General features: G+C 39.2%; 3 protein-coding genes and 1 pseudogene across 3 annotated transcripts; all 4 read left to right on the forward strand.

Annotated features, from left to right (window-relative positions):
• Window positions 1–8,979: 8,979 nt before the first annotated feature.
• LOC125477467 (GDSL esterase/lipase At4g16230-like) lies at window positions 8,980–10,997 on the forward strand. The gene is made up of 5 exons (XM_048584611.1): window positions 8,980–9,301; window positions 9,376–9,506; window positions 9,605–9,850; window positions 9,936–10,191; window positions 10,295–10,997. The coding sequence occupies exons 1-5, from the start codon at window positions 9,004–9,006 to the stop codon at window positions 10,516–10,518; spliced, it is 1,155 nt and encodes a 384-aa protein (XP_048440568.1). The 5' UTR covers window positions 8,980–9,003; the 3' UTR covers window positions 10,519–10,997.
• A 763-nt stretch (window positions 10,998–11,760) lies between these two features.
• Window positions 11,761–13,215, forward strand: LOC125477432 (probable enoyl-CoA hydratase 1, peroxisomal). Its single transcript, XM_048584532.1, has 3 exons — window positions 11,761–12,316; window positions 12,422–12,704; window positions 12,951–13,215. Exons 1-3 carry the CDS (start codon window positions 11,901–11,903, stop codon window positions 13,053–13,055), a joined length of 804 nt encoding a protein of 267 aa, XP_048440489.1. The 5' UTR covers window positions 11,761–11,900; the 3' UTR covers window positions 13,056–13,215.
• Window positions 13,216–14,003: 788 nt separating this feature from the next.
• On the forward strand, window positions 14,004–15,593 carry LOC125477431 (putative ubiquitin-conjugating enzyme E2 38). The gene has a single exon (XM_048584531.1). The coding sequence runs from the start codon at window positions 14,225–14,227 to the stop codon at window positions 15,350–15,352; it is 1,128 nt and encodes a 375-aa protein (XP_048440488.1). The 5' UTR covers window positions 14,004–14,224; the 3' UTR covers window positions 15,353–15,593.
• Window positions 15,594–19,880: 4,287 nt separating this feature from the next.
• Window positions 19,881–21,183, forward strand: LOC103942058 (annotated as a pseudogene).
• The last annotated feature ends 2,456 nt before the right edge of the window (window positions 21,184–23,639 follow it).

A 23,639-nucleotide genomic window follows, 5' to 3' on the forward strand; every position in this document is an offset into this window, starting at 1 on the left:
CTGAATACGGGTTAGAAGCCTTCTCAGACAAGACACAAGCCACGTGTTTATAATGAAAGTGACAAGTGATGGAGACTAACTTATTATCAACCAAAAAGAACTTTTTAATGGCACTGCAAGTAAAAGATGATGACTCACTACCCTCTAAGAGCTTTCAGGCAAGAGCAGAATTAAAAGTAGTTGGGCCAAACTGCTTATAAAAGGGGAAGCAAGCACCTGAGATAAGGACACTTAACCAATCAAACAAACAAACATACAAACTTTGCTCTCAAGCCAGATTTGCATCCAGAAAGCTAAAATCAACCTAGATTCAGTCATTTTAGCAATAGTTTCCTTAGAAAAGCTATCTGTTGTCTAGTGTGAAAGCTCTGCTAAGGCCCTAGTGGTGTACTATCGATTTCCTTGTGTAAAACCTGTTTACCATCCATCCCTTTTTAGAGCACAACCTTTATAAACTCAAAGAGAAGTGGCTGCAAGAGGTTCAACCTTGCCAAACAAGGTGAAGTCTTGCCCGAATCTCTTTGTTTGTTAATTTAAATTAGTAGATATGTCACTTAAATGTACTTTTTAGCATATATTCAAGTTATTCTTAGTCATTTTCTACCTAAGAGTCTCATTTACATCCGGATCTGGTTAACTTAAGAAATTTGTTTTCATTAAAGCACAACCTAGAATCAAGTAAATGGTCTAAAAGGCTTTGGACTCCCTTAATTCAAACATACAAGATCATACACTAAAAGTCATTGTTTACAAGGCAAGAAAAAGAATTCAATGTAGACTTAACTCATCTGCAATAATTTTTTGATAACAAGAAGTTTGAGTAACTTGGGGCACAAATAATCGACTTAAAACACACTCATTCTACATCTGCTATAACTGAGATAGCAGTGGCACGCCAAACTTGTTGTTAGTTTTGATTGTGAGCCTCAAGGCCTACACCTAAGGCCCCACAAAGGCACATTTCAAAACTAACTTTGTACTTTTCTTGAAGCATATCAAGCAGTAAGAAGCCAGCAGACACCAACATACACACTCAAAGTGCCATTAACCCTTGGGGAGCTGTGCGAAATGCTAGATCCATATTTTGCCTCGAACATAGTTTTGGCACGCCTAGTAGGACTTAGTTAGTCTTGTATGCCAAAAAGGAAGAGGAATGAGCGAACCTTCAGGTGGAACACAGAGTACGGGCCATCCCAGTATCTACCAAGATCAGACATGACCTAGAAGATTTCCCTTCCCTACAAGGACCAGCTATTTTGGAAAGCCCGACTTCATCTTAGAAGTCGGGAAGAAATGTGACTAATGAAGACTTGCAAGCCACCATGGTGCAAGTGTTGAAAAGTATGGAGAAGATCTCTTTAGAGTCCAGATGAGAGGTGAGCAGACTCTATTCTTTAATAGGAAGTTTGCGGAGAATACTAGATCTAGAGTACTCTACCCTAAAAGATAGTTATGCTAGAGAAATGATGAGGGAGGCAAACCTTGAAAAGGAACCAGCTATTCCCCTGTTTCCTTTACTCGAGGAAATGAAGGAAAGAGGAAATGAGAGAGTAGGGCCTGGAGCTAGTTAGCCAATATTAAAAGAGATCCTGAAAACTTATTTGCCTGACCCGCTACTATTCTTACTAGATAGTAGGGGATGGGCCGGGCAAGACAAGAAAAAGTATGGAATGAACTAACAAGTTGGAGAATCTAGTGGAAAAATTATGTCCATAATTGCGGGCAAGCCTCCTCCTTATAGGCCACCACCATTGGCTAATAAGGGAGGAGAGGCCAAATGGAGACAGGCCGAACCAAAAAATGAAGCTTTCTCGGGCAATGAGTGTAGCCCGAAGTGGGAACCTCCTTACACCCCATAATAATATAGCCAACCAGCAACTCAGAGATGAGTTAGTTGAGTTAAGAATGATGGTGGTCCATAATGCTCAACCCCAGGCTCGCCTGTTGTTTAGGATCACCTACCAGAAGCCCTACCCTGAGTATATTGATGAGCAGAATCGTTTTCCCCTCAACTTCAAGATGCCCGCGTTCCCAACTTTTAGTGGGGAGAACTATAGTGTGTCCTCTAGAGATCACATCTTCAAGTTTTCTAACTACTTTGTGGCATTTGAAGACAATCCTAACTACAAGTTAAGGTTGTTTGGGAATTCGTTTGTAGGCTTAGCATCTCAGTGGTATTCTTCATTGGCCCCTAATTCCATTGCTAACTAGGGGCAAATGGAGATGGCTTTCCATGAACAGTTCTATATGGTGAAGCCCAAGATGACTATCAACGATCTAGTTGAGGTGAAGCAATATGACCATAAGTCCATAGAGGACTTCATGATGAGGTTTAGAAAGACAAGGATAAGGTGCCAATTCCCTATCAACCATGCCCAACTTATATCCATTGCCAAGAAGGCATTAAGGCTACCTTTGAGAAAAAAGTTTTATGATGTACAATTCAATGAGCTATAAGAGCTGGTAATTGCTGCCACAAAGTATGAGAAGTTGTTGATTGAGGAATAATAAGTGAAACACTCATCCAAAGTGCCACCTTTCTACAAGAGCAAAGCTGCGATTCATCAATTGGAGTTTGAAGAATCAAAGCTTGGAGAAAGTAATGACAATGGAGTAGAGAGGATTGAAATGTGTGCAGTAGAGATGACCATTCCTTTCAAACCTTTAATAGTGAAAGGTTTAGTCCAGTTAGTCAAAGATCAGAAAGTAATGATGAATGACGATGGATTTGTCCATATAAAGCCCCCTAAATACTAGAGTTACTCTTTTAATTTAACCAAAGCCGTGGAGATCTAGAATAGTTGGTGCGGGTAAGAGTGATTATGCCCGACAACACCAAAAAGATGCCTAAACCAGAAGAATTAAGAGAAAATAAGTATTGTAAACTGCACTATACTTTTAACCACTTCATAACCAACTGTGTCTAGTCAAGGGATTGGATACAAGACCTCATAGTCAAAGGAAAGTTGTTGTTGGAGAAACCCCAGGCCAATATGATGATTGACACAGATCATTTCCCAGAGGCCCCAATAAACACGATCAACCTGACTTGGGTTGAGAAAGGGAAGGGAAAAGCCATGTGGGAAGTGAAAGCAGAAAATAGGCAATTTGACAGACCTACAAAATGAGCTATCAGGTTACCTGAGAAACCCAAAATAACCATAGTTAAAGGGGTGGTGTTGTGTAGCAAGTGCCAATGTGAGTGTGAGTTAGAAGTGCCAGCATCAGGAGTTATCATTGATCAAGAGTTGATCAGAAGAAGAGAGAAGGAAAAGCATGAAGGTCATATGAGCATCATGCTGGCAGCTGAAAAAGACACCTCCAGAAATGTCTTCCAAAGATTGGGAGGGGACTCTGAACTAAAAAGCTTGTCTGAAGTATTCAGAAACTATAAAGCCTCAGAAGAAGTGGAGGATAGAGAGGCCAAAATTCCAAAATGGATGGATGTAAGGCCTCCCCAACCAAGTTATAATGATGTCAGAATGAAAGGAAGAACAAAGAACCCAGTATCCCCAGTCACCAAGAATGAGCTCGACTTGGATGAAAATGGTATGTAGTAGGGAATGATGGAAAACCAGTAAAGGAAATAGGAGCTTCTATGATCAGAAGAGTCCAGAGGCAACACAAAGCCCATATGAACTCATTAAAAGTCTCTGCTACATCATAAACCTCTGAGAATGTGAAGTTTGAAAAAGTGCCTCATTGGGGAAGAAATTAACTTCAATGGAGAAGCAAAAATGAGGTGGAAATGGTCAATAGCAAGACTGAGGGAGAATGAGATCATGTGCCACAAAACCTTCATCCTGGAAAGTACATAATCTTCAAGAGAGCTTAAGAGGATATGATAATGATGCCAACCCCAAGATGAAGCCCGCAGCCAATATGTTTTGAAACTATTTCACATGAGAAATGAATACCTTCACCTTTGTTGTTTGATACTATTTGTGAGATCCCAGGGCAAGTGTTAAACTTTGGTATAACTAGGGAGGAATTGCCCGAACTAATGTTACCAAAAGAAGCACATGCCTGGTTAGATAAGTTCATGGACCATATTAGAGGCAAGAAAAAAGATTTACCTGGACCTAGTAACTTCCACGTAAACATGACCTATATTTTATCTGACATGTTTTGTGCCAACCCTGATTAGCCTGCCACAATGTAAGGTGATTACTTGGCAACAGAACTTATGATGGCAATGTTAGTGTTGAGGAAGCAGGAAAAGAAGAATCCAATCAGATAGGTTTGCCCGAACTCTCAAGGAAGAAGCCTGAAATAGTGTATTCAAACATAATGGTCTTCAGCCGAAAGAGAGTATTCTTCGTGGTGGACAGTAGTTCCACTAATGGAACCTTGTTGGGCATAGATTGGATTCACCAGAGTCTCTATGTGCCTTCTACCCTGCATCAACAAATAGCTGTTTACCATGATGCAAGGGCCATGGAACCAGGATTTTGGGAAATGGTGGAGGCCGAGTCATGGCCATTTCTCACTACATCCAACATTGCAGAAGCCAGTTTTTACAATCCCAGTGTTGGGATTCTGCAGTGCCTAGGAGCTGATGAGAATGGTTGCCTGACTAAGGTGACGGCCCAAAAGCTTTTAAAGCAAGGATTGTTTCTCACTAGGGAAGAATGGGATAGACCCCATATCCTTCCAGCTCCCCAACACCAATAAATGTCAGAACAAAAAAGAAATGACCAAGTAGTTGCAGTCAGGTCTTTAATTAAGAAGTTGGTGTATGAGAGAGAGAAAGTAAGAAAGGGAAAGCTCGGCCAAGAAAGAAGAAAAATGGAGCGAAAAAGCTTCAAGCAGCTAGGACAAAGAAGAAGAATAGTGTTTTGAGAAAAAGATAGAGACCGTCATAAATATGGCTAAGTGTATTATGACTCGTATTGGCCCGATGATATGCCTGAGGGCTTAGAGTTAGTTGAATTTTTATGTACAAAACCTAACAAGCCAGCACTAGAGGTACAGGACCCTTTAAAAACCATTGACTTAGGAACTGAGGAAAATCCAAGGCCTATACAGATCAGTGGCTTGTTGGAAGCTAAGGATTGGGCAAGGATAGTTAGCCTTCTGCACGAATTTAAAGATTGTTTTGGTTGGCATTACATTGAAATGTCAGGTTTAGATTTAACCTTAGTAGAACACAGAATGTCTCTTAAGGAGGGATATAAACCTATAAAGCAAGCACCACGAAGAATGTCAAAAAAGATCGAAGAAAAAGTCAAAGAAGAGATCGAAAGGCTGGTAAATGTTGGATTTATTAGGCCTACCAAGTATGTCGAGTAGTTGGCCAACATTGTACCTGTATTAAAAGCTATAACTAATGCAGTTCGATGTTGTGTTAACTATAGAAACATTAATGGAGCCATGCCTAAAAATGAATACCCCATGCCCATGGATGACTTATCCATAAATGCAGTTGCAAAACACAAAATTCTATCTTTCATAAATGGGAATGTTGGTTATAATCAGATGAAAGTGGATAAAGAAGATACACATAAGACAGTTTTTAGATGCCCAAGGCATGTTGGAGCATATGAGTATGTAGTTATGCCATTCGGACTCAAAAACGCTGGTGCAACTATCAGAGAGTAATGAACGCCATTTTTCATGACTTAATCGACCATAACATGGAAGTGTACATTGATGAAATTGTGGTGAAGTCCAAAACTAAGGAACAACACTTAATAAAGATGGGTAGAGGTAAACAAAAACAAAGCTCGGGCAATAATGGAATCATCTCCTTCCACCAATAAAGTACAACTGCAAAAGCTGCTGGGGAAAATCAACTTCCTAAGGAGATTTATTGCTAACTTGGCGAGCAAGATTCAGCCGTTGACTCCTTTGCTAAGATTAAAAGATAAAAAAAGGTTCAAGTGTGGCCCACCACACCAAGAGGCCTTTGACAAGATAAAGGCTTACTTAGCCTCCCCACCAGTGTTCATGCCCCCTTAGAAAGGGAAGTCTTTAAAGCTTTATATTTTTGCCTCTGAAAAGTCAAAAGATAGCATGTTGGCCTAAAACAATGAAGGTGGGAAAGAAGAAGCAATATACTATCTTAGTAGAATCCTTATTGAGATTGAAACAAGATATATCCAAGTGGAGAAGCTGTGTTTAACCCTGTACTTCACTGCCTGCAAGCTAAGGCATTACATGTTGCCTTGCTACATTCACATTATTGCTAAGACATATGTAATCAAATATATGCTGTCAAAACCAATGCTAACTTGAAGAATTGGCAAATGGATTCTAGCACTATCAAAATTCAGTTTTCAATATGTGCCTCAAAGAGTAATAAAGGGGGGCAAGCAATTGCAACCTTCTTGGTCGAGCACCAAGAATCACAGGATGAACTTATCAATATCCCAGGGACTCTAGAAGTGGCCAGCCTCTAGATCCTACCAAGCAAAGCCTTATCGGGCAAGGACAAATGGATTTAATAAGAAGTAAAGAGAATAACCAGCCTCTGGATCACTCATTGGAATCTGTATTTTGATGGATCTTGCACTCAACATGTTGTTGGGGTCGGGATTGTCATCATTGATCCGAAGGGTGTTCAACACTGTTATTCATTTCTTTTGGATTATCAAGATATTACCAACAATCAGGCAGAGTACAGGGCACTGATAATTGGCCTGGAAATCTTGATAGAGTTGGGGACAACTAAAGTTGAGGTGTTTGGTGATTCAGAGTTGATGATCAATCAGTTAAATGGGGAGTACAAGTACAGACATGTCACCATGGCTGGTTATTATTTAGCCACAACACAACTATTTACACGTTTTTACTGTATAAATATCAAATGCTCAAATTAAACACATAATGGTTTGGTGGAGACTTCTAATTACCTGGAAATATATAAAATGAAACATGATTCCTTTAATTCTTTTGCTGTTTAGAACTTGGTGGAAAAGCAAGTTATTGGGGTCAACGACACCCAATGCACTCACCCTCCATCCGCTACTACTCTTAACCACTTGAGCTATAAATTTATTGCAATAAGAATATGTATGATCAAAAACATAACAAATAATGCCCATGGTTATAGTACAAAATTTGCTTTTTTTCAAATTTTGCTTCCAGAAAACATGTTGCCAAGAAATAAGATTAAACTTGGATGCTGGATCCAAGCTTCCTAAAAAGCTAATAGCTTCAATCATCATCTTTCAAGTATGTAGAGAATAACAATTTGGATTCTCTTTCGACAACCAATTTGGATTCTATTTCGACACAAATATTCTTATAATACCTTTGCAAAGGCAGTTTTAAGACCATCCCTGAGAGTGAGAGCCATGGTTATGAATGTAGGGAAACAGTGGCAAGGAACTGCAAAAGAGATTATCAGCCCACGGGTTGATACAGAAACATCATGTCAAAGGAAATTCTTATATCTAGTAGCCATTATAGAATGTATTAGAGTAGCAATTTACATAAATCGAACCTAGGACAATCTTTTATCTCTATGGCATTTGTATCCCGTTGCCGGTAACTCTCTCATGGGCCCATTAGGTGTTAAAGTCCCACATCGGTGAGTTCAAAGAAACCAAATGGGTTTAAATATGATTAACTCACTCTAACTAATACTGAAGCCTTTTGTGGTAAAATCTCACACCTGATGGATTTGGGAGATGGTTAAGTTGGGGACAGTATTGGTGTCGTTAGAGTGGGGCAGGCCTGGCGATCCAAAATATTCCAACATGGTATCAGAGCCCACGGTGCAAGCTCTCCACGTGTGAACCACTAAATGAGGTTACCCATGAGGGGAAGTGTTAAAGTCCCACATCGGTGGGTTCAAAGAAACCCAATAGGTTTAAATATGATTACCTCACTCTAACTAATATTGAGATCTTTTGTGGTAAAATCTTACACCTGACGGTAGTTAAGTTGGGAATAGTATCAATGTCGTTAGAGTGGGGCGGACCCGGCGATCCAAAAAATTCCAACATTAGGCACCGGCCAGTCACGCAGCTTATAAATGCCGACTGGTTTATAGGTATTGCCTAAACTACTCTTCCTATAAAAGCTTTGGTTTAGACTTTGAGTCATTGCAAATTTGTATGAAGCTAAAGGAAATATTCTGACTTTGAGTAGTTGAGAAAAATAATTAGTGCAGGGACTTCACACTAGGGTTCCAACTTTGGCCACTTTTTTTTTTATATTTTTGGTCTGATATATGCAAGTGGATCTTTAGTCACTTGAATATGTACTTCTTGTGGCGTTGAAACTGTACACCAGCATTGTCACCACGTTTGGTTGCTGCTAATTTTGCAGGGCAATCAATGTTTACAAACAAGAGGAGTGTTAGGATCAGGTGCATTTACGTCACAATCCGGTGATAATGATCATCATTTTATTTATCATCATTGAATACATTTGAAGTTTGAGATTTATGTCTATTCTCTACACAATTTTTAAAATTTAAACGCATTTAACAGTAATAAATAGGATATGAATATCACCATTATTTAAGAGTAGTGAAGAAAAATATTTTCATTAGGATCAGTTGTGCGCAAAGTTGATCATGACCGTTCAAACTTTATGTATTAGCATGTGCACGCGTGCGATTAATCATAGCATTTCCTTACAAACAAACTTGACAATTTCTTTTACTTTTGTGTTTTACTCACGCAAAGCTTACGTAATCCTTAGTCATCATTATTCATGATCTTTATTATCATACTTAAAAGTGGATTTAATAAATCTTCTTTTGTAAATTGCAAATGGTGTGACATATTTTGGATTTTATCAAATGTGAGGATGTGAAGAAATGTCTCACATCGGAAGTTTATCAAATCTTATATATGTTAATAAAGAGTTGAGTTATCAAATAATTTTATGGTGAAACTTCTACGATTTCCTTATGAGTTTGTCTTCATTTTAGTTAGTTAGAATTTTGATATTTTGAGATACGCTTTTGCCTTAATATTGAAAGCTGGTCAAAGCACTCTAAAGCCTGCAACTAATCATATTTCGTCTCATTATATATTTTCAATTTGCATGTATGAAACTTTTGTATTAACCTTCTTCACATCCTTTGCAATGGGTGGCCTATCAAATAGAACAGTCACTAAGCTCGGCATTTTCTTCCAAATTTCAACAATTTTTGTGTTTTTTTGGAGAATATGCTTGGCAAAATATGTTCCTGCAAATTTTGTGTTTGGGGATTCTCTGGTCGATGCAGGAAATAACAACTACCTTGTGTCACTCTCCAAGGCCAACTATCTTCCTAACGGAATCGATTTCGGAAAGCCAACTGGAAGATACACAAATGGAAGAACAATTATTGACATCATAGGCAAGTTCTCTATTTTTCAATTTATTTTGTTTCTGGTTTTCTTCATTCTTTTTTATTGATTTTAGTTTTAACAGGTCAGCAAGTTGGCTTCAAAGGTTTCAGTCCTCCTTACTTGTCTCCAGCAACTGCCGGGCCGAAAGTTCTGCAGGGTGTAAATTATGCTTCAGGTGGAGGTGGAATTCTTAATCACACAGGAAAGATTTTTGTAAGGCTTCTTGTGATATATACTCTACGTTTGGAGTTTTTATTTATTTGTACATACACTGCTTTGATGTGACGTAAAAACCTCGTGTAATTTGATAGGGAGGTCGATTAAACCTGGATGAACAGCTAGATTTCTTTGCTAATACCAGGCAAGACATTATCTCCAGCATTGGCCTTCCTGCAGCTCTGCAGCTATTAAGCAAGGCTCTCTTCTCCGTAACAATGGGCTCGAACGATTTCATTAACAACTACTTGACGCCGGTGATCTCAGCTCCTGAGCAAAAATTGATACCTCCGGAAACATTTGTGGGAATTATGATTTCAAGATACAGACTACAACTCACAGTAAATTTACTTTCGTTTTCCCTTAGTTTGTACATATGAATATTCGCCATTACAGGTTTAGTTGATAGACGCGTTACCCTTGCAGAGACTGTACAATTTGGGAGCAAGGAAGATAATTGTGACAAATGTAGGACCAATTGGGTGCATACCCTATGAGAGGGATACAAATCTTGGTGCAGGAGATTCCTGTGTCGAAAAACCAAATCAGTTAGCGCGATTGTTCAACCCCGAGTTGAAGAGCCTTCTCACGGAGCTTAACGCCAACCTTGAGGGGTCCAAATTTGTTTATGCAGATGTTTATGGCATTGTAAATGACATTACTCAGAACTACATATCATTTGGTGAGAACGACAAGGCATATGAGAAATTTAATTTTTTATAACAATTTTTTCTTACGAATCAAAGCGATGCAGTGCTGAGTGTTTTTGGTTATGTTAAATGCAGGTTTTATGAATGCAAATTCTGCATGCTGTCATGTGGCGGGGCGCTTCGGGGGTCTGATTCCGTGCGGTCCTCCGTCCAAAGTTTGCAGGGAGAGATCAAAGTATGTGTTCTGGGATCCCTACCATCCTTCTGAAGCTGCTAATGTAATCATAGCAAGACGTCTCTTGTATGGAGACTCCAATGACATTTCACCCATCAATGTTCTGCAACTCATTCAGTCTTAAATTTGTTGCCTGGATCAAAAGTGCAGTTAAATGAATAATGTTAATTATTCTACAGAGAATTTAGTAATTATTATTTAATTATTATCCTTTTTTCTTCTTCCTTTGGGTTCTTAATATATAAATCTCATTGTTTCATCGGGTCGTAATTGCCAGCATCGTTGCAACAAAAAAAAAAAAAAAGATAGAAAAGAAAGAGTATATAAAAAGAATGTGCCCAGAAGAGCTTCCTGATTATATAATATTGTTGTAATAAGCTTAATGAAGAATAAATGAGAGATACGTGGTGGATTGTTTTAGTGAATATGACCTTTTATTTTTTAATTTATTGCGTTCTGAATTTAAACTCGGTTCATTCTGAATTTTTACATAGCTTATAGTAGCCAATTGGTGGGCAACCTTGCTACCATTTCTAGGATTGGACGAAATGAATGACAATTGAGTCGCTAAAGTCTAAACGCTTGATGTCATCGATAGGGGTACCATGTAAAACCTAGCACTCCCCCATCATGCGTTAGAATTCACTGCACAAGCTTGAGCATCAGTCTAACCGCCATTTCCGTCACCTTCGGTTAGAAACATCCAGCACATGGGCAAGCCCAAAAAATAGTTAATTCTCCTGATTCTTTCTTCGTCACGAAGAAAATGACTTTCATGCAACAAATTTACTAAATTATTGTCACTAGCTACGATGTTTAACTCTCTTTACCACATGACCCAGTGACTGCCACTATTTCTGTCACCTTCGACAACACATGGGCAAACCAAAGAATCTATTAATTCTCCCGAGTCATTCCTCTCTGTGATGATAGTAAACTTTTGTGCAACGGATTCATTGTCACTATTTCATCTTGTACACGGTCATATGGATGTCCATGTCCACATAGAAGACATCATGCCTTCATTAGTGATCTCACGTCATAAAAGCAATTTGCCACGAGAGGTGAGAAGCTGATAAATGGCTTTCCACAAAAATAATTTGACTTTTGAGGATATAATACAACTTCTCCACTCTCGGCTTGTTCTTTTCTCGTCTAGAATCGCCTTGCACAAAAATGAATGTACCAAATAAAAGCGAAATTGGGTTGGGCTTTCAATGTGTATTCGGACCCATTTATTTATTTATTTCTTCAGGCCTGTAGTTGAGGCCCGTGAAGCCCATGGCCATTATTTGGCGGGCCCGCGCAACACTCAACTGTCAGTTTCATCGTGGCGTCCAGTGTCAACTAAAACAAATCGTCACGATAACTCTTCCACGCATTCCAAAGCAAAAACGACACCATCCACACGCATTCCAATCCGAGTTCAACCGATTCCGCGCCAATCCAATCCAACCCAAAAACCAAATCCATTTCTCCCTAAACGCCGCCGTATTACCTACCAATATGGCCCGCCACCAATCGTCGCCGGAAAATCTCATACTTGTAAACCGCGAACCGACCGGAATCGCGTTCGTGACGATCAACCGTCCCAAGTCGCTCAATTCGCTGCCCCGGCCCATGATGACGGACCTTGCCCAGGCCTTCAAGGCCCTAGATCAAGACGAATCGGTCCGGGTCATCGTTCTGTCTGGGTCCGGTCGCGCGTTTTGTTCCGGCGTCGATCTCACCTCCGCCGAGGACGTTTTCAAAGGCGATGTGAAGGACGTGGAGTCCGACCCCGTTTCCCAGATGGAACGGTGCCGAAAGCCCATCATCGGAGCAATTAACGGGTTCGCGGTCACCGCCGGGTTCGAGATCGCGCTCGCCTGCGATATCATCATCGCGACGAAAGGAGCTAAATTCATGGACACTCACGCTAGGTCCGTATCAATCCCTTCTTTCATTTCAGATTTTGGATCTAGAATCGAAGTCCGAATTGGTACGCAATATCTCTAACCGTTTCTGCTTGTTTGGTTTGAAAATAGATTTGGGATATTTCCGTCGTGGGGTTTGTCCCAGAAGCTTTCGAGGATCATAGGGCCCAACAAAGCGCGCGAAGTGTCGCTGGCGGCGACGCCGTTGACAGCGGAGGTGGGCGAAAAGTTGGGGTTCGTGAACCACGTTGTGGAAGAGAGTGAGTTGCTGAAGAAAGCTCGTGAAGTAGGTGAGGCCATTGGGAAAAATAACCATGACATGGTGTTGAGGTACAAGGCTGTTATCAATGACGGGCTTAAGCTGGACCTGGCCGACGCCCTTACGCTTGAAAAGGTGCCCATTTTACCACTAACATACCTTTTACTAACAATGTTGGTTTAGATTTGTCGGTCTGCGCTCGTAAGTGATAGGTCTTATGATCGGGGAGTTGGGAATTTAATTATTATGGTCGATAGATTGCGTGACTTAGCTCAAATTCTGCACTCAAGTTCTAGTATGTAACGCTACGAATGTTGTTTTAGCGTGTGTTTGTTCTTATTCATGACAATGTATGGACATGTTTTGATTGTTTAATTTCAGGAGAGGGGTCATGAGTATTACAAGGGAATGACCAAAGCCCAGTTTAAGAAGATGCAAGAGTTCATAGCAGGTCGGAGTTCGAAAAAGCCTTCTTCCAAGTTGTAGAATTTGCATACCACTTCCCTTCCACGGTAAGCGTAAGAAAGTTGGGCTGTCAAATTGGTGGGAATGACTTCCATCTTTCCCTTCAAGTAGACACCATTCCTCATGACACTTGTTTAATTAATGTATTTGGGCACGTAATAAAATATTTTCCTTCGTTCAAGTTACGCTTACAGATTGTTTACGGGAGCTGTTATTGGTATTCCAATTATTTTTTTAATGCGGGAGTGCCTTTACTTGAAGCATTTGCTAAAATATGAACCAAACTAAATCGAGTATTACATTACATGAAAATATATCCACGTCCACCCGCAAAGCAGTTGGCAGAAGGATCTTTTTCAGGACTACCATCCTGCCTCGGTCTCCTCTCATCTCTTTCGTTCCGGTGCTAACTCTGATGAGACGGGTGGGGAGAGCGGTCAATCGCTTGAAGCACAGAGCATGCAAGCATGGAAGCAAAGCTGCCTCCAACGCCATTACACACGAAGCCGTGTCTTCCCTCGAAGCCATTGGAGATTGCATCTGTGCATCACTTTGGTGCTGCTGATCTACCACTTGTCCCTCAAATCCAGTCATTCGTTCCTCGCCGTCCAACGTCCGCCGGCTCCCTTCCCCTTCTTCTCTAAGTCCGTTTCCATCACTACACTAAGGCAGTCACAGCCGTTAGATAAGGTCCACACGGAATGTCCGCGCCCTTAATCCGCACAAGAGGCGGGCTACAAAGATTGCGGATCATTTAATCCGCGCAAGTATAAACTGCATTCAACATAAATTGTAGTATTGTACCTAGCCTAACCTTGTTAAATTAGAAAAACTAATAAAAATGGTTTGAAAACTTTGAGTTTTAACGATAAAGACAAAATAAAAGGTAAAGTAAATAGTACGAAGTTTGACTATTTAGTATAAAAATGTGATTTTTCGTTAAAGTGAACAGTAACGTGGACTTTTTGTTAAAACTCCCTCTTAAATTTGGTATAAAATTAAAAAATAATTAACTTTGTTAGATTAATCCACGTGAACGGACGAAAAACACTAATAAGTTAGCTAATCATATTGAAAATGCGATCCTGAGATGAAAGGTTTGGATCAAAGACTCCAAATCATATTATATTAGCAGTCCCCCCGTCAGTCTCACACACTCCGCCCCATCACCAATAAGTCCTCCATAGAAGATGGCTCCTTCTCTGACCCCAAAGACGCCGGAAAACGACGCTGCAGAAAGTCAGCCCGACCTGTTCAAGAGATTCGACGTCGTTTCGGACCCCTCGGACCACCACTTCTACAGATCCAACCTCCCGAAGAATACCGCCGGCCAAGGTTGCTTCACTAGTGGCGGCAGCAAGGTCCACAAGAAGATCATGCACGAGTGGAAGATTCTGGAGAAGCACCTCCCGGACTCCATCTATGTGCGCGTCTACGACACCCGCATCGACCTCCTCCAGGCCGTCATCGTCGGCGCTGCCGGCACGCCCTACCACGACGCGCTCTTCTTCTTCGACATCGCGTTCCCGAACGATTACCCGACCCGCCCGCCCCAGGTCTACTACCACTCTTTCGGGAACCGGGTCAACCCGAACCTCTACGCGACCGGCTACGTCTGCCTGAGCCTGCTCAACACGTGGTCCGGCAGCAAGGGGCAGAAGTGGAACCCGTCTCAGTCGACGATCCTCCAGGTCCTGGTCTCGATCCAGGGTCTCGTGCTCAACGAGAAACCCTATTTCAACGAACCGGGCACGGGAATATTCGGCCGGGGTCGGTTGGAGAACACGGCGCAAGCCTACGGGGAGAACGCGTTCCTGTTGACTCATAAAACGACGCACATTCTGCTGCGGAGGCCGCCCAAACATTTCAGGGCGTTCGTGGCGGAGCACTTTCGGCATAGAGCGGGTGCGATACTGAGAGCGTGCATTGCATACGCGAAGGGGCTCGTAGCGGTGGGCGAGTACAAGGAGGAGGAGGAGGATCACCAAAACGGTGCCGTTTCGGTTATAAAGGTAAGGCGAAGTTTCAGGGAGCCGTTGGAGAAGTTGTACGCCGAACTGTACAAGGATTTCAAATGGAACGGTGATTCTTTGGTGGGTTTGCCCGAGCTGCTGAAGGTGGAAGCCGCCAAAACGACGCCGTCTGCGAGAAGGGAGGGGAGCAGTGGTAGTATTGTTGGGAGGGTTTTTCGGAAATTGAAAAAGGTTTTGGGATTGGGACCTAAAAATAAGATCGGCAAGAAAGGCGGGAGTGAATCGAAGCGCAATGCTGGAGTGGCTGCTGCTGCTGCCGCTGCCGCTGCGGATTTGGGCCTTTGATTCCGAGGGTAGATTCGAGATTTTCATTTGTTGATAGGGGTATTTTTGGGTAAATAAAGGTAATTAAAATTTTATTAGGATTAGGAGCAGTGGTTTTCTTTTTTAATTTGGATTATTTGTTGGTGCGATGGTTACGTAACACCGCTAGACGATGTTATGATTTGTTTTTTCTTTACGTAATTAGTGAAAACCATATCGCTATACTTTTTATAAAATAGAAAACCTTTAAAACGTAAAACTTTTTTTTTTTTTTCTAAATTCAAAACTATTTTATATTATATTTACGGGCATCTATATATTTATACTTTGTACCTTTACAAGTAAGTAAACTTTAGGAACTCAAAATCATATTCCTCTGCCGGCAAAAAACTCGTCTTCGAATGCAAGTATCTAGTGGCAAAGTTAGTATGGGGTTGTTGATTGTCTTTGACTTCAACAACTTAAAAAACTTCATGTATATTTGTTTGTGTATTGTATTTGATCTTATAAACAGCTAAGACAAACTAAATTATAACCTCATTCTCCTACTTCTTTTATTTTCTTCTATCAATTTGTCTTTCTTTTATCTTTTCTTGTGTGCGACTCTATTGTGATCACCATATGCTCGACGAAATACTTTAGTTGACAAGTTTTGACAGTTTTCAACATTGCTCCGCAGTATCCTGCATCTATCCTGAACATGCCTCTACAAATAATAATAATTATCGACATAGGTTAGTATAAGTTTTATGCATATGTTGGCAAGAATTGGCACCTATCTACTAGGTGCTTGACGAAATAGCCGAATAAAGTTTTCTTATTGATATTGTGACCCTATTATTTAGAAATCCCGGCTGCACCACTATAAGTACCATATCAGTTTATATACATCTTAATTCTCCTAAGTCCTAGCTATCACTAAATTTGCTCCTTGTATACTTATCTTTGTTTTTCTTTTCCATGCTTATCTTTCAATTAAGCTTTCGATTAGTTTTGATTGCATCAATTATAACTCTAGTCTAGATTTTTACTCTTTCTCACTTTGTTACATGTCGAAGTGGTATTTCTTGACCTTGCACAATTCAAAATCTAAAGAGTAACGTAGAACGTGAGCAAATACTTCAAGCAATGTCAAATATATGCAAAAATATGAACATGGCATGTCACTAAGCTCAAATCACTAGCCCAAGCATAAATTGCATTCGAAACAAATTGTACCTAATAACCTTATCTTGTCAAATTTGGTACGAAAAGAAAAAACTTATCAATTAGCTAGTTCCATTAAGTACAATCCTCCCAATCAAACAATGGGCTTTGTCGATATAAGTTTAACTCAGTTGGTTATATACTTTATTTTCTATCATCTACGTCCAAATTATAATTACCCTCCCTACATGCGAGTCCAAACTCTTAACCGGGACTCCAAAACTGACTCGTCTAGTTTTTTTATTGTTTTATAAAAGCACAGTAAAAGGTCAGTGAAAAAGAATGAGGACTCTTTCAAGATCTTTTTACGAGGATTCCAAGTATCCTTTAATTGTATTTGTTCATCATATATCGTGCGATCAGAAATTATTGTAAATATTTTTATTTAAAATTAAATATAAATAGTGTCTTGATGAAAACTGTACGATGAACAAATGTTATTGAAGGATTTTCAAAATCCTAAAGAAAATCTGAAGAGGATCCTCATTGAGTGAGAAAAAGACTAGAGTAGTTAAGAGCATCTCCAAAAGAGATGTCAAAATACCCATATAAATTATGTCAGTAAAAAAATAATATTCTTTAACCGAAATGTCAATTCCTACGTGACAATGACATAAATTGGGAGAAAGGGAATTGCTGTCAAATTTGACAGCAGTTTCAAGTATATTTTTATTATTTTTATCTCTTGCCCTAGGTATAAGCGTCGGTGTGGCAGAAGCGGTGTAAAGAATCTTGACCCGAACTTCTTCGGCCTGCGGCGGAGCCACCTGCACGTCTTCGATCACCAACGGCTTATTGGGTTCCCAACCACCGCCGCTTCGCATTCCCAATTTCAATTTCACCCAAAAAATCATTACCCACAAAACATATTCTCAATCACAACCAACCATTTCACTGTAAAAAACATATACAGAAAGATACATACACATATATACATATAGAAATCTAGAGAGGGGAGGGAGAGGGAGAGAGAGAGAGAGAGAGGAGCTTTGCAAGTGATGACTTGACCTTGAGTAGCCATGGATTAGAGTGAAACCACAAAGCGAAACGGAGAGAGAGAGAAAGGATCGGAATATGTGAACCTGAGTGTTTGTGGGGAGTGTACAAAACGAGCTCTAACGAGCTACTGATCCTTCGAGTGTTTGTGGGAAGTATGAAACGATGGATTCGCATGAGCAGTCCCTTCGATTCGAATTCAAAAAAGAGAGAAAAAAGATCAGGAGAAGTCCAGAAAGAAGGGGCTGAGTTAATATGAATTTCTTTTTATCAATTATTTAACATAAAATAAATAATAAAAATTCTCTTAAAAAATAGTGTAATAAAATAATAATTTAATTTAATGTACCGGTAGATTCAAATTTTATATTTAAAATTTGACGACTTATTTGAAAATGATTTAAGCATTCTTCTTAACTTTATAAGCAAATTGGGAATGAAAAATAGAAACATTTATTAACACCACACGTAAAAGGAAATTTGTTATAGGTGGCACAACAATCAAAGGGTATAAATTGAAAAAGGGAATTTTTGGGTTTTACCTAAAGTTGGCTTTAATGAAGTGGGTGTGAATCAAATTTTCTATTTTATCAAATACGAAAGGAAAAACGATCAAGGGTTAAATACGGATAACCACCTAATTTTTTGGAGTGATTCTAAATTAGTTTTAATTTTTTAAAATAATTCAAATAACTACTTAATATTTTGAAAAATTGACATTTATTAGGTCACCGGCATTAAATGAGGATTTTATCAACATTAAATGATGATGTTACTAACATTAAATGATGAAGTGGATAATGAATGATTTTCACTTATCGTCTTTTTTGGAGCTCTAATCCCCTAAATTGACCCATTTAGAAATTGTAAATTTGCTTTAGCTAAAATGCATCAATTTGAAGATTCAAAACTCTATAGATGATTTGAAAGTTAAAACACGCTTTAATATTTGTCAATGTCCTTACTTAACGTTAGTAAACCTAAAAAATGTTTATTTTTTAAAAAACTTTATGAAGATATTTAAAATGTTAGGACTAATTTAAAATCACCACTAAAATTTATGTACCTATCCAGGCCTAGCTAAAATTAAACTTCAGATAAAAATCGACTCTATTATCTATATCTAAATCTTATGTATGAATTCTGTTTTCGTGTGGTGTTTGGAGTCAAGGGTTGGAATTTTATTGGGGGTGTGACTCTGTTTAGGGGTTTAGAACTTTTTCTTTGTTGGGATTCTAGAGAATTCTCTCAAACTCTTTTTCCATATAAGAAATATAAAAATGTAATTTTCAACTGTCGTTCTTTCAAACTTGTTCGATCAAACTCGTTTATTTTGGGAAGACGTTACTGTAAATTAATTAATTTAAATCTTCTTGACAATTATCCAAATTATAAGAATGTAATTTTCAGCTGTAAGTAGCGATTAATTTATTGTAAATCTATATGTACTCTAATACTCTCCACAAATAAATATTTAGGTTTTTTTTATTAGCACCCCATGTAATGTTGAATATATCCCACATTAAAATTTAATTAAATAACTTATGTACCCTATTATGCAATGACAATTTCGACCTTATAAGTTTAAAAAAATCTACAAACACGTTGATTGAAACACAAGATCGACGTTTCAGAAGCTTCACATGAAATAAGACTTCATATTTCATTATTTTAGTGATTTCAACGACATAGATATTTATTTAAGCCTACAAAATACCTGTGTTATTAATGTTGTAAGTGATAGTTCTCTGTTCCCTTCTCTTGTCGCCATTTTACGATGGTCCATCTCCTGGTTGGATCGTCATTACTTGACTTTGAAATGGTCTTCCTTGGCTCTGAGATGGCCATTATTTTAAGACCACAGAAATGAAACATGTCTAAATTTTGGAAACCACACTTTGGAAATGTATGGAATTGCAATAGGTCCTAACTACTAGCTAAGTGAAATGGTCTTCCTTGGCTCTGAGATCATCTCAGTTGCTCAGAGAGAGTTTTGAGCTTGTCAATTACTAACTACTAACTAATTCATGTTGCAAAATTTAGTTGCATAATGATTGTTAAAATATGTATAACTTCTGTATTGAGTTCTGAGACACTCAGTAACTCAGAGCATTCACTGGAGAGGCTAATGCTTGTCTCTGAGACACTCAGTAACAGAGCATTCGCTGGAGAGGCTAATGCTTGTCTAAGTATTTTGAAATTGTCGTCAGTGTAGGATTGCTTGAAGAACTCAAAGAAAATGTGTACAGCATAGGTAGAAAATGTGAAGTGGATGTAAAAAAATATAAGATGTATGTTAAGATTATGGGGTGCGAGGATATTATCACGAACTATGTGAAGTGTTTTAAGATAATTTTTAATTGAAAATGTAAATGTAAAATGTATTAAGTATATAGATGTATTTAACAATAACAAGCCAATATTTACACAGTCCCACAGTCCGTCCAATAACCAAAAAGCCCTCGAAAGAAAACAATGGCGGGCGCCGGAGGAGAGCCCAACGGGTTCAAGCAATTCGACGTCCTCTCAGACCCCTCAGACCACCATTTCAACGTCGTCTCAAAAAGCGGCGGCGGAGTTTGCTTCGGTAACGAGGCTCACCAGAAAATAATGCGGGAGTGGAAGATTCTCGAGAAGCACCTCCCGGACTCCATCTACGTGCGCGTCTACTAAACCGGCATCGACCTCCTCCGGGCCATTATCATCGGCGCCACTGGCACTCCCTACCACGATGCGCGTTTCTTATTCGACATCGCTTTCCCGTCAAATTACCCGACCCGCCCTCCCCAGGTCTATTACCACTCTTTCCGGAACCGGGTCAACCCGAATCTCTACGATAGCGGTTTCGTCTGCCTGAGCCTGCTCAACACCTGGCACGGCAAGAAGCGGGAGAAGTGGGATCCGTCTCAGTCGACAATCCTCGAGGTCCTGGTGTCGATCCAGGGTCTCGTGCTCAACGAACGGCCCTATTTCAACGAACCCCGCATGGGCACGGGCCCGGGCCCCGGCGCCCACATTCGCTGGGCAAAGGTGGCGCAGGAGTACGACGAGGACAAGTTCGTTGACTCACAAAACAACGCACCAGCTACTGCGGAGGCCGCCCAAAAATTTCGAGGCGTGAGTCGCCGAGCACTTTCGGCAGAGAGCGAGTGTGATACTGAGAGCGTGCGTCGCGTACGCGGGCGGGCGCGTGGCAGTGGGTGATTACAAGGAGGGTCATGCGAACGGTGCCGGTTCGGTGAGGAAGGTTAGGAAGAAATTCAGGAAGTCGGTGGAGTTGTTGTACCCGCAATTGTTTGTTGGTTTTCGAAGCAACGGGGCTTGTTTGGAGGGTTTGGCCGAGAACCTGAAGGTCGAGGTGCCCAAAACGCCGCAGTCCGTGCAGAAGGAGGGGAACGACAGTGGCATTGTCGGGTGGATTTTTGAGAAATTGAAAAATATTTTGGGATGTGGATCGTAGAATAAGAAGAAAGTGACGAGCAAGAAATCGGCCGGGAGTGGCTCCAAACGCCATGCTGAAGTGGCTGCTACTGCGGATTGAGGAGGGGCAGATTCGAGATTTTCGTTTGTTTCTAGGGGTATTTTGGGCATATAAAAACTAATGGAAATTTATTAGGGTAAATTGTAGCAATGGTTCCTCAACTTTAATCGAATTGGAGCAACGATCTCTCAACTAAAAATTCATTACCATTGGTCCCTCTACTCATCAAAATGTATAACTATGGTTCTTTTCGTCAACTTGGTTAAAATTTTGTCAAAATAAGTTACGTTAGAATGACCATTGATATAGTTGGGGCCCCTCAACTCATCAAAAAGTGTAAATATGGTTCTTTTTGTCAATTTCGTCAAAATTTTGTTTGAAATGACCATTGCTACAATTGGGTTAAAGTTGAGGGACTATTGCTCTAATTAGATTAAAGTTAAGGGACAATTTCTTCAATTGGATTAAAGTTGAGGGACTAAAGGTAATGAATTTTTAGTTGAGGGACCATAGTTGCACGTTTTGATGAGTTAATGTACCAATGGTAATGAATTTTTAGTTGAAAACCATTGTTTTAATTAAGTTAAAGTTAATAAATCATTGTTACAATTTACTCAATTTATTAGGATTGGGTTTATGCTTCTTTAATTTGGTTTATTTGTTGGTGGGATGGTTGCCTAACGCTCCAAGAGGATCTTATGATTTAAGACTTTATTAACTCTAAAGTTCAATTAAAGTCATACAACGTCTTGGATATATAAAGTTGATTTATATTTAGTAGATCATATAATGTGGCAGTTGATAATAATTTAAATTTAAAGGATTTTTATCATAAATGGTCTTTGAAATTGATCTGAAATTAAAAAAAAAAATTTATTATTTCTATATAATTAAAAACTTAAAAAAGAAAAAATAATTAAAAACTACGTGCTTCATCTGTTCAGCTTCTTTGGAGTTCTTCCCCTCCCACTTGCAGCCAAACACACCAGTCGCCTTGCAAGTCGTGATTTCAAAGCTGGTGTACAACCACAAATTTCAATTCTCGAAATAAAAGACAAAATTTGACCACAGAAGCCCAGACAAATTCAAAGAAAACATAATTTCAAAAACCAAAAAAATTCAAAGATCAAAACGGTCCAAAAACACAAAGGGTAAATTCCAAAATCCAAAGGTGTTATGATGACTCTAGATTCTGGCGGTGAAGCCCCATTACTCAAAAACTTGATAGCAATCACACCCCCAATCACCTCATGCAAATCAGCCCCAATCAACGCTAGCCCCGCCATCACCCACAGCACCATCCTCGCCCACGTCGGGTACTCTTCCCTACACAGCTCTGCCAAGTGCCGCCCATTTGCCACCCCAAGCTAAGCCGAGAGCAGCTGCACCAACAACAACAACCCCATCGCCGTCGTTCACATCAGTAGCCACATCAACGAGTTCCAATCATCTTCCTTTTTTTATTAAGTTTTTAATTTTACAAAATATTTTTTTAATATTTAAATCCACGTGGACAATATTTAATTAGACTGTGGGATTCAGTTATGTGCCACATCAGCATATAACAGAGTTTTTGACAGAATTGTGACGGAATGACCACATTGATCGTCGACACCCATTTTCGGGGACTATATTGATTGATTTTCAATTTCAGAGACCATCTTGATAAGCTAAGTCAATTTCAATGACCATTTATGATAAAAATCCCCATTTAAATTATTATAAACGATATGCAATTATCAATCGTCACGTTTTTAGTCTACAAAATATAAACTAAAGACATAATCTCGAAAACCAACTTATTTGAACAAAATCTTTAAGCTATTTAATGTGGCAGGTGACATATACATGCCAAAAGATCAACTCTTGTATTTTTATTCTTTTAATAATTAGAATTAACTTGTCACTTAGTACAACGATCAAATGGTTGTAAGTGAGAGATTTTAAGTTCGATTCTCGCCAAAGACGAAGTTCAACCACATTTTTCTCGCAAGCCAATTGTATGGCTTAGTCCAATCTCCACCTCTTAGACCATCTCCAACCCCTGAGTTAAAACCTAAAATTTTTAACCCATAAACAGTTTTTCGCCTCCAACCCTTCGGGGTTAAATTTTTATCCTGAGATTATTAAAGAATAAATTTAGGAATTTTTTTTTTCTTAAAGTAACTTTAAAAAACTGTGGATTATCCTAATTTAATTTTATTAACATTTTATCCTAAAAATATTTAGGTTTCGATAAATATTAAAAAATCACTAAACCAGTACCATGAAACTCGTATAACACTACGAAAGAATATGAAACAACTAAGATATATATATTTTTTAATTACTTTAGCCGTTGGATTTAAATTTGTACCTTTAGATATTTTTTTTAACTGTTGAATTTGATTAAATTAGATCTTAGCCGTTGAATTCAATGAATTTAACTCATAAATGATTTTGGATTTTAACTTATATTTGCCCCAAGGATTGAAGCAAGTTAGGATAAAGTTTAGAACCTAAATTTTAAGTTTTACTCCAAAGGTTGAAATAGGTCTTAGTGTATATACTACCATTTGTTCAAAAAATAAAATAAATTAGAATCAATTTTACTAAAAGATAGATAATGTTAATTTCTTATTGGTG

The sequence above is a fragment of a genome, unplaced genomic scaffold, assembly GCF_019419815.1.
Source record: "Pyrus x bretschneideri cultivar Hongxiangsu unplaced genomic scaffold, Pyrus_bretschneideri_v1 Contig21, whole genome shotgun sequence".
NCBI lineage: Eukaryota > Viridiplantae > Streptophyta > Magnoliopsida > Rosales > Rosaceae > Pyrus > Pyrus x bretschneideri.